The sequence below is a fragment of the Fundulus heteroclitus genome, unplaced genomic scaffold (genome assembly GCF_011125445.2).
Source record: "Fundulus heteroclitus isolate FHET01 unplaced genomic scaffold, MU-UCD_Fhet_4.1 scaffold_44, whole genome shotgun sequence".
NCBI lineage: Eukaryota > Metazoa > Chordata > Actinopteri > Cyprinodontiformes > Fundulidae > Fundulus > Fundulus heteroclitus.
In genome coordinates, this window is record NW_023396857.1 from 1,469,647 (window position 1) to 1,483,859 (window position 14,213).

Sequence of the window (14,213 nt, forward strand, 5' to 3'; positions counted from 1 at the left end):
CAGAGGTTCTTCTCAGAACCGGCATCTTGTTGGACCTCAGCTGACTGGCTGGTCCGTTAAACCGGCTTCATTTACCTTCTCTGAAACCAGCTGAGAGGTTAAAAACAATAAAATAACTCTCTGTGGGTCTGATGTTCTCTCCACTGAGTCCGTTTGTATGACTGGAGTCCTGTGAGGATGAGAGAAAGTCAGAATGGAAAAAGCTCAGAAGTGATGAGAGGATGGAGACTTCTGGCCAGAACTGTGAAAGCCTCTAAACCAGAGGCAGGAACCAGAACAAGGAGTCAGAGAAGCAGAGAGCCGTCTGGACTGTAGAGGTGTCAGCAGCTGGTCCCTCATTAAAGATCTCAGCGTGAAACGGCCAGCGGCGCCAAAAGCTCCTCATCACCTCGTATTTTTAAAAGCCGGCGTGACTTCGGCAGCTTGGAGGCGAAAACAAGCGAGAGGACGAGGTGAAGAAGGACAGCTGGGATTCAGAGTTCAGCTTCAGGGAGATCAGAGACCTAAACGGCTTTGACCGTCAGACCGTGACCTGGAGCGGGTCACAGAAGCAGCAGGGATGACCATCAGCGTGAGAAGATCCTCCAGGTCAGGGCTGATGGTGCAGGAGATGGACACATGGACCAGGGCTGTGGTGGTGAAGGTGGAGCTGAGCGTGAGAAGAACGAGAACATCTTCCCAACCGGCAGAGATGAGTCTCCTCCGTGGAGCAGCCGAGCTCCGCCTTAGACACGGAGAACCTCCACCTGGAGTCAGCTGAGGAGATCCGTGGTTCTGCTCAACTCTGGTGACATCCCACTAGGAGACCTCAGATTAGACCCTGAAGATTAGAACCTAACCCCGTCACCTTATCAAACACTGAGCAGAGGAAAGAACAATCAGCAGGAAACAATCTGTGGGTTAAATTCATGATTTATTGGTTTATTTCAGCACTGATTGTGTTTGAAATGTCTTTCCGTACAGTCCTGATTAATATTCAGTATAAATTAATGAAGGTTAGAACCGTCTGGGTGAGTTTTTACATCAGAGTAGTTTCCTGCGTGTTCCCTTTAAGCCCTGAAGGTCCAACAGAACCAGCAGCAATGAAACCATTTCACATCTTCTTCCCTTTAACCGTCAGCAGCTTCAAAACCCACAAAAATATGAGACAACATCCGCACTTTAAAGGCGCCTAGACACGTAATTTGACCAGAAAAAGAAAAATTACATTTACTTTAAATAAAACTGAATATGCCAGGGGTTCATCCTGATCGTTTTTACGTAGTCCATTTAGAGGCTGAACAGAACTTTGTACCGACCCGATCAGCAGACAAACATCGCCGTCCACCAGCAGAACCACAGAACCATCAGAAAGCAAGAGGACCGACCCGATCTACCGGTTGGGCTTACTTCACTCCTTACTTTTCGTCGGCGCCATATTGGATGTGGAATAGTGGTGCGATTTGGAGAAGATGGCTCAGTCATGAGCAGCGTGGACCGGTACCGACGAACCGGATCTACTGGCCTCACACGTCAGGATGAAAACATCCTTATGATTGGTTTCATTCATTAAAATGTCGTTAATGTCGTATATATTTGTTTATGGGCTCTATTGCTTCTCCTTTACTCGTTGCACGTATGAGAAACATACTGCTGGAAATACTGGTTGTTGTAAATGTTCACAAAAGCTTTTCTTTTACCAACAAACAGAGTAAAAATAAAGCGGAAAACAGAGAAATAGAATATAATAAACCAACAGGGCATCATCATTTACTCAGGAAAGCTTTGTATGCAACCAGAGGGAGATACTGGCATAGACATTCATAAAGTCAGAGTAAGAGCAGAACTGGATCAGAATCAGAACCAGAATGATTTATTGGACCCGAGGAAATCAGGGTGTTTGATGTTGAAAAAGTCCAGAGCAGTTAAAGTACCACCGTTGTCCCAACAGCCACCTCAAGACCAGAACTGGGTCGTCTTCAGAACCCTTAATCAGAATCTCCATCACAGACTCAATCATCATAGGGAGGTATACAAAAGGTCCGAGGCACGGCTGGACCAACCCGTTTCTGTAGAACCGACCCGATCAAAGCCAACCAAGCACCAGGTGGACCTTAAACGCGATTCTACAGCAGATCAAAGGGTCTGTCCTGGTCCAGAAACCATGTTCTTGGCTAGGAGTCAGTCCCAGAAGGTCCAGGGTCTGAACCAGAACCAGAACCATTATCCATTCCGCAGCATCTTCAGAACCGGTCAGGTCCAACTGTTCTGGCCCCACTAAGAGCAAAATACAAACAGCAGAACACGTTTGCAGGCATTAGGGGAACCTGAAGGTTCAGGAGCAGCGCCCTCTACTGGCAGGAGGCGGGAACTGCCAAGCTAAAGATGGTATTTTTAATTGGCCGTCATTACAACTTTATTAATACTAGAAGGCATTTAATATATTATTATGATATGGTTTAGCTTTTAAGGAGCCAAGACAAAAGGACGGGGGGAGGGGGGGGGGCAGAGATAACCGGGACAATTAGAAGCAGGTTCTGTTCTGATCAGTGATGGATTCAGAAATAAATTTCTCTGCCTCGCCTCTGATCCGCTACCTCTTCAGTCTGAGGGGAACCAGAACGTCGCCTCAGTGCCGATAAATACTCCTTCAGCCTCGTTACTCTGCTGAAAGCTCAGAGGCTTCAGGACGTCCAGGAGGTTTTCCCTTTTTTTAATCCCCAAGTTTAACAGTTTCATGTTTAAAAAGCAGGAAGTTAGTAAAACGTCAGTGTTTCCCTGTTAAGATCTGCTGCTGCTGCACACGTCTGTTAGAAAACATCAAGAAATTAAAATGTCCCTTTTTTCTTCTCAACATGTAGCTTAAAAACCTGTAAATGGTCCCTGAAACAGCTCTCAGATCAAACTCTTCCTCCTGCAGCGAAAACTGCAGCTGCTGCTGGATTGGCCGCTTCAGGAAGGCCGTCTGATTGGCCGCTTCAGACGCGTCTCCACAGGAAGAACCGTCTGATTGGCCGCTTCAGGAAGGCCGTCTGATTGGCCGCTTCAGACGCGTCTCCACAGGAAGGCCGTCTGATTGGCCGCTTCAGACGCGTCCCCACAGGAAGGCCGTCTGATTGGCCGCTTCAGAGGCGTCTCCACAGGAAAGCCCATCTGATTGGCCGCTTCAGACGCGTCCCCACAGGAAGGCCGTCTGATTGGCCGCTTCAGACGCGTCCCCACAGGAAAGCCCGTCTGATTGGCCGCTTCAGACGCGTCCCCACAGGAAAGCCCGTCTGATTGGCCGCTTCAGACGCGTCCCCACAGGAAAGCCCGTCTGATTGGCCGCTTCAGACGCGTCCCCACAGGAAAGCCCGTCTGATTGGCCGCTTCAGACGCGTCCTCACAGGAAGCCCATCTGATTGGTCGCTTCAGATGTCACTCCAGAGCACGGCCCGCCGGCTCCTGTCTACGCTGACGACGTATTCTCCTGAGAGGGACCAGGACACGGCGGTGATGAACGAGCTGCAGGACGACAGGAAGCGTTAAGTTCACATTTTCAAAGGACATCATCCCCCAGAATGCAGCACAGGGCGCGGTCAGGTTGCACAAACTAGCTTTAGCAACGCTGTTTGGACTGAGGTGCAGTTGTTAGCACTTCAGCACGATGCAGGGGCTGAACTCAGAACTCAGCCTCCATCTCACTTTGCCGCAGAGTATAAATAAATTAAATGTTAGAAGTCTTGAGGTTTTAGAACACGGCCCTGAGGGACTCCCTGAAGACGGACGTTGATCAGATCCAGTTTTGTTTGTGAAGCCGTTAAACCCGGCATCATTTTCCCTGAGGCAGCTCATCACACAAACACTGAATGCCTATCTGAGAACATCTCTGAACTCTTTTTTATTCCCACCATCGCTGTTCCACTCTGAGTTAGAACCAAAGCGGACCCTGTGAGCAGAACCTCAGCCAATCACCTGTGTTGGTCCGGGAGGCGGGTCTCCAGGTTCCCCTTGGAGACGTTCCAGACGTAAACAGCTCCGTCCGCTGATCCGGCTGCCAGGTAGCATCCGTCAGGGCTGTGGAGGGAGAACAAGGGGGGGGGGGGGGGGGGGGGGGGTAAACCAGCAGAACCGACAAGAAACTGGACCTTTACTGTGGAGAACATCGATTTCCCCTAAACTGATTCCTGCTGGTGTCAAAGACAGACGCCGTGGTCGTTAGGGGAGCGGTTTGCTTCTTGGTGGTTCTGGTTCTGTCTAAACCCAGATTGTCCTAGTCAAAGCCCACTCGGCTGTGAACCTGGGCAGGTGGATCTACATGCTTGGAGCAGGCAGAGACTGACCTGATGACCGCTTTGTTGCTGTCGCCGCCACATTTGAAGCCGTCGGCTCTGAAACAAAACAGACAGCGTCACCAACAGGAACCCCCCCCCCAGGCAGAACCTGAGAACAGGACTGGGTCGGCGCTACCTGAAGCACATGCGGTCGTTGCTCCACCTGAGGTCCAGCAGCTGGAGGCAGTCGTCACGGCAGCAGCTGAGCAGCTGGCGGCGGTCGGAGCTCAGGTCCAGCGAGGTGACTCTGCCCGGAGAGGGGAGCTCCTGAACGCAGCTCACCGTCCTGAGTTCAGCAGAACACGTTCAGAACCGCCGCCATGACACCCATCATAAGACACTGAGCAGCAAAGTCTGAGCTCTAGATCCAACATGGCCGCCCTGCAGGAAACCCTCAGTGACAGCTGCAGTAAAAAGGGTTCATTTACACTTTGGCTGATTTGTTTCTCATGAAACCTTCCAAACATGCAGAACTTTAGAACGTGTTGCTGCGCGGCTTGAAATAAATACATTAGCTTAGCTAGCCTGCTCACTGGCAGCAGACCCCCCTGGTGGTCCAACCTGGAACTGCAGCCTGGTTAAGGTCTCATTCCTAGATCCAAGTTCTGACTTTTTCTCCGCTCCGTGTTTGGGGTTCCGTGCCGTCGCCGGCAGTGATGGGTATGAAGGTTCCCTCTAATGCCTCCTGATTGGATAAGACTGAACAGGTGGAGGAACAGGTACCTGAGGTCCCAGACTCTGATCTTGCAGTCGAAGTGTCCGCTGATGATGCTGCTCTCAGAACAGACCAGGTCGCTGCAGAACGACGCCACCTCACTCTGCTGCACACCTGCAGACACCCAGGTAACCTCAACCACACACAGATACACCTGCAGCAGCTCAGCCAATCAGCAGCGTGGGGCAGACGGTCACTCACAGGCAGCGCGGGTCAGGTCCCAGAGCCGGACGGTCCGGTCGGTGCTTCCTGTCACCACCTGGTGGGGTGCGCAGGTGAACCTGGCTGCCGTCACCTTCCTGCTGTGGCCCGTCAGAGTCACCTGACCAACACACACACGGTGAGGGAAGTGTAGTCTTTGTTCTGCTCTGAGTCTTTCAGGACTCAATGCTGAGCTCATTATATCAGAACCCTTAGAATTCAAGTCAGTTTTATTTATTTAGCTCCAATTTACAACATGTGATCTCAAGGCTCTTTCATAGACCCTGATGTCCTCCAGCAGCCTAAGCCTATAGCAGCATAACTATAGAGGTAGCTCAGGGTAACATGAGCCACTCTGACTAGAAGCTTTGTCACAAAGGAAAGTTTTAAGATTAGTCTTAAAAGTAGACGGGGTGTCTGCCTCACGGACCAAAACTGGGAGTTGGTTCCACAGGAGAGGAGCCTGATAGCTAAAGGATCTGCCTCCCATTCTACTTTTAGAGACTCTAGGAACCACCAGCAGACCTGCAGTCTGAGAGCGAAGTGCTCTGTTAGGAACATACGGGGTAATCAGAGCTCTGATATATGATGGAGCTTGATTATTAAGGGCTTTATACGTTAGAAGGAGAATTTTAAATTCTATTCTTGATTTAACAGGAAGCCAATGAAGGGAAGCTAAAATTGGAGACATATGATCCCTCTGGTTGATTTTCATCAGAACTCTTGCCGCAGCATTTTGGATCAGCTAAAGACTTTGAACTGCATTTTGTGGACTTCCTGATAGTAAAGAATTACAATAGTCCAGCCTTGAAGTAACAAATGCATGGACCAGTTTTTCAGCATCACTCCTGGACAGAATGTTTCTAATTTTGGCGATATTCCTGAGGTGAAAAAAGGAAACTCTGGAAACCTGTTTAATATGGGATTTAAATGACACGTCTTGGTCAAAAATAACACCAAGATTTTTAACTTTATTACCAGAGGCCAAGTTAATGCCATCCAGATTAAGTGATTGATTAAGAAGATTATTTTTTGAGGACTCTGGTCCTCAGAGAATAAACTTCTCTCCTCCATCCGGTCCTGATTAACTCATGCTGACCGCAGACTGTAGCAGATTCTCTCCCCTCTGGTTTAACTTCTAGTTCAGTTCTAGTGAAACCCTCCAGAATCTGGTCTAACCCGGGTCCGGACCTTGGACCGCTGCTGGGTCTGGATACCTTGGGGACGGAGTCGTCCAGGAACCACAGCAGAGCTGACTTGTTGTGGGAAGCGCCGAGGATCCTGCGGCCCTGCGGACACAAACGTGCATCAGCACCTGAGCCCGTCCACAGGTGAGCCCGTCCACAGGTGAGCCTGTCCACAGGTGAGCCGGGCTCAGGTGCTGCACTCACCGTGGGGTCGAACTCCACGCAGGTGATGCCCTCTGTGCTGCCGTCCAGCGTGGCTCTGTGGGTCAGCGAGCCTGGTGACATCATCAGTGAGGTCACAACCACAGGAGACAGACGTGAGGGACGGTCAGGTGAGCCCACCTGGAGCCGGCTTACCTGCTCGCACGTCCCACAGCTTGATGACCCGGTCCGTCCCGCCGGTGGCCAGCAGGTCCGAGCCGAAGCTGAACCGCGCCGCGTTGATGCCTTGCTCGTGGGCCTCCTGGGGGACAGGGACACAGCTGTTACTATGGCAACGCCCACCAGTCAGCGTGTGAGTGCGTGAAGGTCGGAGAGGGGCATGCTGGGTAAGCGGCGAGGACAGAGGAGCTCTTTGTGACGCGCTCAGAGGCTGACAGAGAGGCGGCAGCAGGACCAATCAGAGCCAAGCGCTGGTCCATCAGCCCCTGCAGTTCTCCTGTTTCACCACCAGATGGAGACAAACAGGAGGAGCTGCGATGTTTTCCCCAGGATGGAAAGTTTATTTCATGATGAGCCTGAAAGCATGACATGGCTGCATTAAACTCTGTAGTCCAGCTGTTTTTAATGTTTGCTTTTAGTTTCTATTCTCCCATGTTTCTACATTTTATTCCTACTTGCTTTTATTATGCTTTTTTCCTGTATTTTAATCATGTAAAGCACTTTACATTGTCTCTGTACTGAAATGTGCTATAAAAATAAATTTGCCTTACAGCTGCAGCTTTAAGCGCGTCTTCCTTTTCATTTTCTGAGCATCATTGTTGTTGTTGTGTAAATTTAAACTACAGCTAAAACAGTTTGATGCTCAGGGGAACTCAGGTCTCCCATTTATCAACCATCAGTCGATCTTGATGCAAAACAAATCCACCAAACTGGACAAAATGGGTCCAGAAAAAAATGGGTTTTGGCCAAAATTCTCTGGTGAGGTTTTTTGTTTTTAAGGATTTTGTTTTTATATGGAGACAATGGGATGAAATCACGTTATTTCTGCCGTATACAGAGAAGATGCCGGTCCTCTCACCGACCCAGAGAGTCCAGGTTCTGCAGAGCAGACGGTCCTCCACCACCGTGGATGGAGTGTATAAAGTGTTTGTGACCACGCAGGTGGATGAGATGCAGGTTTCACTTCTATTCCTCAAAGAGGAACAGACATTTTTATTCTGCCCCGAAACGTCCAACAACGAAAAAACTCATTTCAGTTTTGGTTTTTGCTTCCCTGTCCAGATGAAAGCAGGCAGGAGGCCAACTAGCCGCGGTGCCAGCATGTCATGTCATAAGGTGAATCAGTGCTTCCTGGTTCACGTCTGAGCTGTAGACGGGCCGTCTGATTGGACGGGACATTTCTCCTCATGTTTACCGTAGGGGATGGGGAGCGGCAACCAGAGGTTAGAACCGGGCCGTATTCTGGTCCCTGAGCCAGGTTAGCAGCTGCTTTGGGGGAGGTGGAGGTTAGTGCAGAAATGCATGATGGGAAGGAGTTTACCAGCACTTGCAGAGGTCTGGCAGGGACTCTGGCTGATAAACAGATCCCGACAGGATAAGGCAGGTCCTCCTCCCGGCTGTGGACCGAATGGCCTCTTTTCTTCCTGCTGAGGCCAAAACAGGTTTTAAACAGAGAGGAAATGACCCAGAACCAGAACCAGAACCAGAACCGTTAGAAGCAGACGGGCCACCAGAACTCACTCAAACATCTCTCTGATGGAGAACCTGGACGAGAAGAAGAACCTCGGAGACGACGCCGACCTGAGAGACAGGGGAAGGGTTACTGGTCCATATGAGGACGGTACCAGAGGTTCTGGTTCTGGAACCGTCGGGTTTCATCAGCCTCAGAAAATCCGGTGGGAAATTTCAGCTTGAAGGACTTCTGTTTAACATTTTTAAAGATTTTATACGGAAATCCTCCTGAGATTTGATGCAAACATCTGACACTTCAAATCAAATATTACAAATTTTGGACTAAATTTCCCTCAGACTGTCCAAATATTTCTATAAAACACTGAAGTCAAGACAGAAAATTTTCCATTTTATGTTTGCTCTGGGTTGAACTAATGATGAAATCCCCTCTGACACACTATAGACATCAGAGGATCACCTGAAGAGACGGGTCGGTCCTCGTCCCGCGGACTTGTCCTGGTCTCCGTCCTGCGGAGACGTCGCATCGCTGGAGGAACTAGAAGACACAAAGCGCCGCGATGATTTTATTCGGTTAAAGCTCCGCAGAACCGGGCGAAGAGCTCAGGTGGAGAGCTCACCTGTCGACGACGACCGTTGACCTGGCAGCCGTCTGCAGCTCCTTCTGCACGGTCGCCTGTCGAGCTCTGATGGAGACAAACAGCGACGTTTAAAGGCCTGAAGCGAAGCTCAACAGGTGTGATGAACAGGTGTGATGGACAGGTGTGATAAACAGGTGTGATGAACAGGTGTAACGGACAGGTGTTACGAACAGGTGTTATAAACAGGTGTGATGAACAGGTGTAACGGACAGGTGTTACGAACAGGTGTTATAAACAGGTGTGATGAACAGGTGTGATGAACAGATATAATGAACAGGTGAGATGAACAGGTGAGACGAACAGGTGTGGTGAACAGGTGAGATGAACAGATATAATGAACAGGTGTGATGAACAGGTGTGATGAACAGGTGAGACGAACAGGTGTGATGAACAGGTGTGATGAACAGATATAATGAACAGGTGTGACGAACAGGTGCGGGGAGCATTTCCCACCTCGAGCGGCGTTCGTTGCGGTGGTTCATGCGGGCGGCGGCCTGCTTTTTCTGCTGCATCATGTCCTCCAGGAGTCGCTCCTGTTTCTCCTTCTCGGCTCTGAGGTTAGACTCCGCCTCCCTCTGACGCTGCAGCAGCGCATCGTACGCCGTCTTCAGCGTCCTGTTCTCCTCTCCGACCCGCTCCACCTGCTCCCTCAGAGTCCGCTTGGCGTCCGCCGCCGCCGCCAGCCGGCGCTCCTCCGCCTGCAGCCTGGTCCCAGGGAGGAGGAGGAGGAGGAGGAAGAGGAGGAGGAGGAGGAGGAGGAAGAGGAGGAGCGACCATCATCGTTAGGGATAAATGAGATGAAGGACGTAAGGGAAGAGCTTTTTCTGTGGCCCACCAGAGGAGGAAGGCGGAGGAGATATTTAACACACCCTCCGTCATCCGTACGTCTAGATTATCAGATTTTACACAAAGTTAAACCTGGAAATCAAACTAAGATTTTATAAATTGAGTTTCTAATTTTTTTAAGAGCCAAGAACACATCAGAATTAAATGTTGGCTTCTTTAAAGCAGCTGGGATCAGTCTACGCTGGTTCCCCCCTCCTCTGTGTGAGCGCCGCCAGCTTCGCTACCAGAACCGGTCCTTCAGGTGCGGCAGGTGAGCCCGCAGGTGAGCCCGCAGGTTCGGTGGTGTGTGACTCACCTGGTCCGTTGCTCCTGCAGGACGCGTTCCTCGATCCTAATCTGCTGCTGCAGCTCCAGCACCTTGTAGGCCAGCTACAACGACACACAAACACGGCGGCCTCAGCCGGGTTCTGACCCGTTTCCCCTGCCCGCCCCAGACGGCGCCGTGGAAAATGTCCCAGTTCCTCCTGCAGCAGCAGAGGAACCACAACGCAGTTAAAATGAGGAAGCGAGGCCTTCAGGTGTTTCAGCATGGAGGTCCGAGAGGAAACCTCAGAGAGATCCGGTCCGTTAGACCCGCTAAACCAGGGGTGTCAAACATACGGCCCGCGGGCCGGTTCCGTCCCGCCGAACAATTTAGTCCGGCCCGGTGGCTAAATGCATTATCTTTATTAAAAAAAATGTGGCAATAAGAATTGTTGTCTTAATGCCAAAAAGAGCTCATCAGATTTGACTTTTACAAGTGGAGCATTACTGCTTTTGCCATAGTGCTCCGCTTGATTTATGAATGTGAATAGTTTTATTATACTTCATGCGGGAAATATCTCAAATGATATGGACACTACAATGGGAAAGTAGGAGAGGAAAGGAAGAACAAGAACAAAAAAGAAAAGGTGAAAGAAAGAGGAAATAAAAGGAAGAGAATGATAAAACAATTATTGTAAAAAAAAACATGTACTTTGTTTAATTGAAAATCTGCAGTTCCTATATTGTCCACAAGGGGCGCTGTGTTTTAATCAGCAGATGGTAGCACTGAGCTTCAGATGTGGAAAATTGATTTTAAATCTTTTCTTAATTTTTATCTGTTTCATGTATTTTGTCATGCAGGACAGTGTTTTTAAGTTCCAAAAAATTTGAATAAATGTTTTTCAACATTGTATAATCACTGTGATCAGTTCTTATGCATAATGCACAAGTAAATGTTTAACTGAGTAAAAGTATTGTTGAAATAGCACATACTTTTCTTAAAAACGCTGAGGTTATTCAGTTCTATTTAATCTTGTAATGAGTTTACTCGTGTGGCCCTCTTGAGATCAGATTAAGCTGAATGCGGCCCCTAAACCAAAATGAGTTTGACACCCCTGATCTAAACCCAAACCAGCCAGAATTATCTGTGAGGAGCAGAAGCTGAGATGAAGCTGCTGAGAAGATGAAGCTGTCCAGGCTCCGTCCATCCATCCTCTAACAGGTCTATCTTTCATGGGGTGGTGAGGGGTGCTGGTGTCTATCTCCAACTGTCAATAGGTGAGAGGTGAAGTTCACCTGGACAGGTCGCCAGTCCATCGCAGAGCAACACAGAAACAAAACCACTCTAAGGAGAATTTAGAGAGTTAACCTCACAGTCATGTTTTTGGAATTTGGGGTTCTGGACTCGTCTTGGCAGTAATGACTGGTTGAGTCGTACAACTCAGGCCGACCGCCTCTATCAGCTCGTCTTCCATGTTGAATAAAAACTGCCTCGCCTCCGCCGCAGTCCTCCCCCCCCACGTCTCAGCCACATCCGGTTCCTGATTGGTTGTTGCAGCGCAACAAGACACTAAAGTTCAGCTTTTTCAACAACTGTCGTTTCGCATCCATTGCAGGTTTCATGTCGCTATGGCTTCGCTTTAAATCCCCAAAATTGCACATTTTGCTTCGCTAGAACGTTCTCTGTGACGTCGTTTAGCGTCTTATCGCTCCTGTGCTTCACCTGTGCTTCACCTGTGCGTAGAGACATGGTGTAAACCTGCCGCTCAGCCTGACACTTTCCCGCTCGGTGTGAACGCACTTTCACAGTTACAAAGGTCCGTGGTGATGTCACAGATGGAAGCTGCTAAATGGGACAACAGTGCCATCTGCTGTTTGGTCTGTGCATGCAGTCAGTAGTATGAGTAGCAAGGAATTCTGGGTAATCCTCAGCTTTACTGCATTGAGGTAACATAGCTATGAATATCTGTGGCAGAATAATAATTAACTCCTGAAAGAGTAGAAAACTTAACGTAGTTTGATATTAATGGCTTGATATTGTGTCTATTTTAGGTCTAAAGGATTTATTGATGAGGTTCATGCGTCTCTAATGGTAACGTGTGCCGTCTGTCCAGGGAGAGAACGAGTTCAATTCCATCTTTAGTTCTGACTGCGTTAAAGAGAGAAACAAAGTTACATTTTGGACCCATTTTGATGTGACGGGGGTCCATCCGGAACATGCATAGATCTGTGGCTCCAGAGCCGCATGTGGCAGCTTTGGCTCTTAAAATCTCAGACCAAAAATTGGTCAATTTTTCTAAATGTAAAGGTGATTTAGAACTGCTAGCTTTATGATGCATTTAGTTCTGCAATATATGTATAACATTTCCAGAAAGAAAGAAACTAATGGTGTTTAGAATATTTTACTATAGATAATTTAAGTATGTTTTTGTCAAAAGGTTGAAAACGACTTGCTTTTTCATCATTTTGATGTCATTTGCTATAAAAATCAATGTTCAATTGAAGAAAAGTGTTAAACCTAAACATAAAAATACTGTTGGGTAAATAATAACTTGATCTTTAATTTCTTTTAAATTAAATTTCCTATAATATACTCTAAAGACAAGCTCTTGTTTCAAAGAGAGGTGTAACTTTTGTGGCTCTGAACAGAATTTGTTTAGCTGGACCGAGGGCAGAAACGCCTCCTAAGGTTGTTCAGCTCAGAGTCTTTCTTCCTGCAGACCAAGGTCACTAATAAGGAAGCACCGGTTCTGCTGCCGATCCCGGTTTGGGCCCAGCTGCAGCTGCGCCCAGACAAGCCCACATCACCACCCTTCCTCCACCGTGCTTCACCTTCAGCTATGAGGCGCAGGGCTGGTTTAGAGTCAGAATAACGGAGCTCACCTCCCCGGTAGTAGTCTTCAGGTTGCTGTTCTGCTGCTGCAGAGATGGCCGGTTGGAGGCCCCGGAGGGAGGTCTGGGTGCAGAAAACAAACACACCCATCATCATCATCATCATCATCATCAGACACCTGCGCACGGAGAGAGGCGGTCAGAGCTCAGGTGAGTTTACCTGTGGGCGGGGCTCAGGAGCCCTTTGGTCAGGCAGGTTTTCTCCAGCAGTCGAGTGTCTGAGAGCAGAGAAGAGAGTCAGAGGGCGGTACCGAACCGAACCGGACCAGATCTGGGCCGGAACCATTTTAACTAGATGCAGTGATTTAACCAACAGATAAAACAAACTATGCAGGGACACCTTCCAGCACCTGCACCAGACTCCTTTCAGAACCCGCCCCGTTTCAGACCCGGTTCGGTGAGGCATGTGTGCAGCTGCAGAACCAGAACCAGCTGCAGAACCAGCTGCAGAGCCAGAACCAGCTGCTGAACCAGAACCAGCTGCAGAGCATCAGGCACACATGAGTCACTGCTTAGAGGAAGTGCACCAGCCTGCGGTTCGGGGTTTGGACCACTTCCTGTACCAGATGTTGGCAGAAATTCAGTTTCTTTTAGAGGTTCGGTTCGGTTCTGAACTCTGACGCCTGCAAATGTGTCCCTACCGCACAATCAGACCCGGTAAAATAAATAAAGTCGGATTTTGGGTCTAAAACGCGTCATTTCCGTCTGCTGTTAAATGGGCCCGTTTCCGAAGGGAGTTTGGTGCAGACTGGACCCAGCGGCTCCCCGAACCGAACCTCTGCGGTTCTTACAGAAGCGGATCAGGTCCTGGAACATGGCGCTCTGGACTCGGTCCCGGTGCTGCAGCTGCCGGAGGATGTGGCCCCGCCAGCGCTCCGCGGAGCCGCCGCTCCGCCGCGACGCGCCGCCTGGATCCATCCCGGCTCACCGCGGCCATGACCCGGGAGGACCGCGCCGACTCATGCCGCCTCCTCTCCCCGCCTAGCAGCGCTCTCAGGCCGGCCTGACCCTCACGGACACCTCGCTCCTCCGGCTGCCTTCATGCTCTTCTTTCCAACTTTATTTGGAGTCAACGGCTTGTTGCACTTTGTTTCACATTAGTCACTGAAATGGGGCGGGGCGACCGTTTTCAGCCAATCAGAGCGCACGCTGCTCTCTTCCTTGTTTTGAGGCCAGAATAGGCCACACCCCCAACTCCTCACCTGTCAAGAAATACGTTTTTCCTCAACAAAAATAAAAATAAGATTAAAAACCTTAATGGAAATAAAAATGAAGCCGATCCAATGAAGCAGTGAACATTTAATGTACAATAAAAAAAGTTAAGATAGATTATCTTATTCATGTT

General features: G+C 49.2%; 1 protein-coding gene across 2 annotated transcripts; it reads right to left on the reverse strand.

Moving 5' to 3' along the window:
• Positions 1-894: 894 nt before the first annotated feature.
• On the reverse strand, positions 895-13,989 carry LOC105915688 (protein Atg16l2). 2 transcript variants are annotated; one of them, XM_021309185.2, is made up of 18 exons: positions 13,660-13,989; positions 13,029-13,086; positions 12,860-12,932; positions 10,029-10,102; positions 9,341-9,592; positions 8,867-8,932; positions 8,707-8,784; positions 8,298-8,357; positions 8,098-8,200; positions 6,753-6,858; positions 6,600-6,670; positions 6,426-6,497; positions 5,209-5,329; positions 5,016-5,121; positions 4,429-4,578; positions 4,302-4,349; positions 3,934-4,035; positions 895-3,483 (listed from the first exon to the last, which is right to left on the reverse strand). In XM_021309185.2, exons 1-18 carry the CDS (start codon positions 13,784-13,786, stop codon positions 3,390-3,392), a joined length of 1,761 nt encoding a protein of 586 aa, XP_021164860.2. In that variant the 5' UTR covers positions 13,787-13,989; the 3' UTR covers positions 895-3,389. The 2 variants fall into 2 exon arrangements, with proteins under 2 accessions (XP_021164860.2, XP_021164859.2); XM_021309184.2 differs by having other exon boundaries at positions 8,098-8,203.
• Between the last annotated feature and the right edge of the window lie 224 nt (positions 13,990-14,213).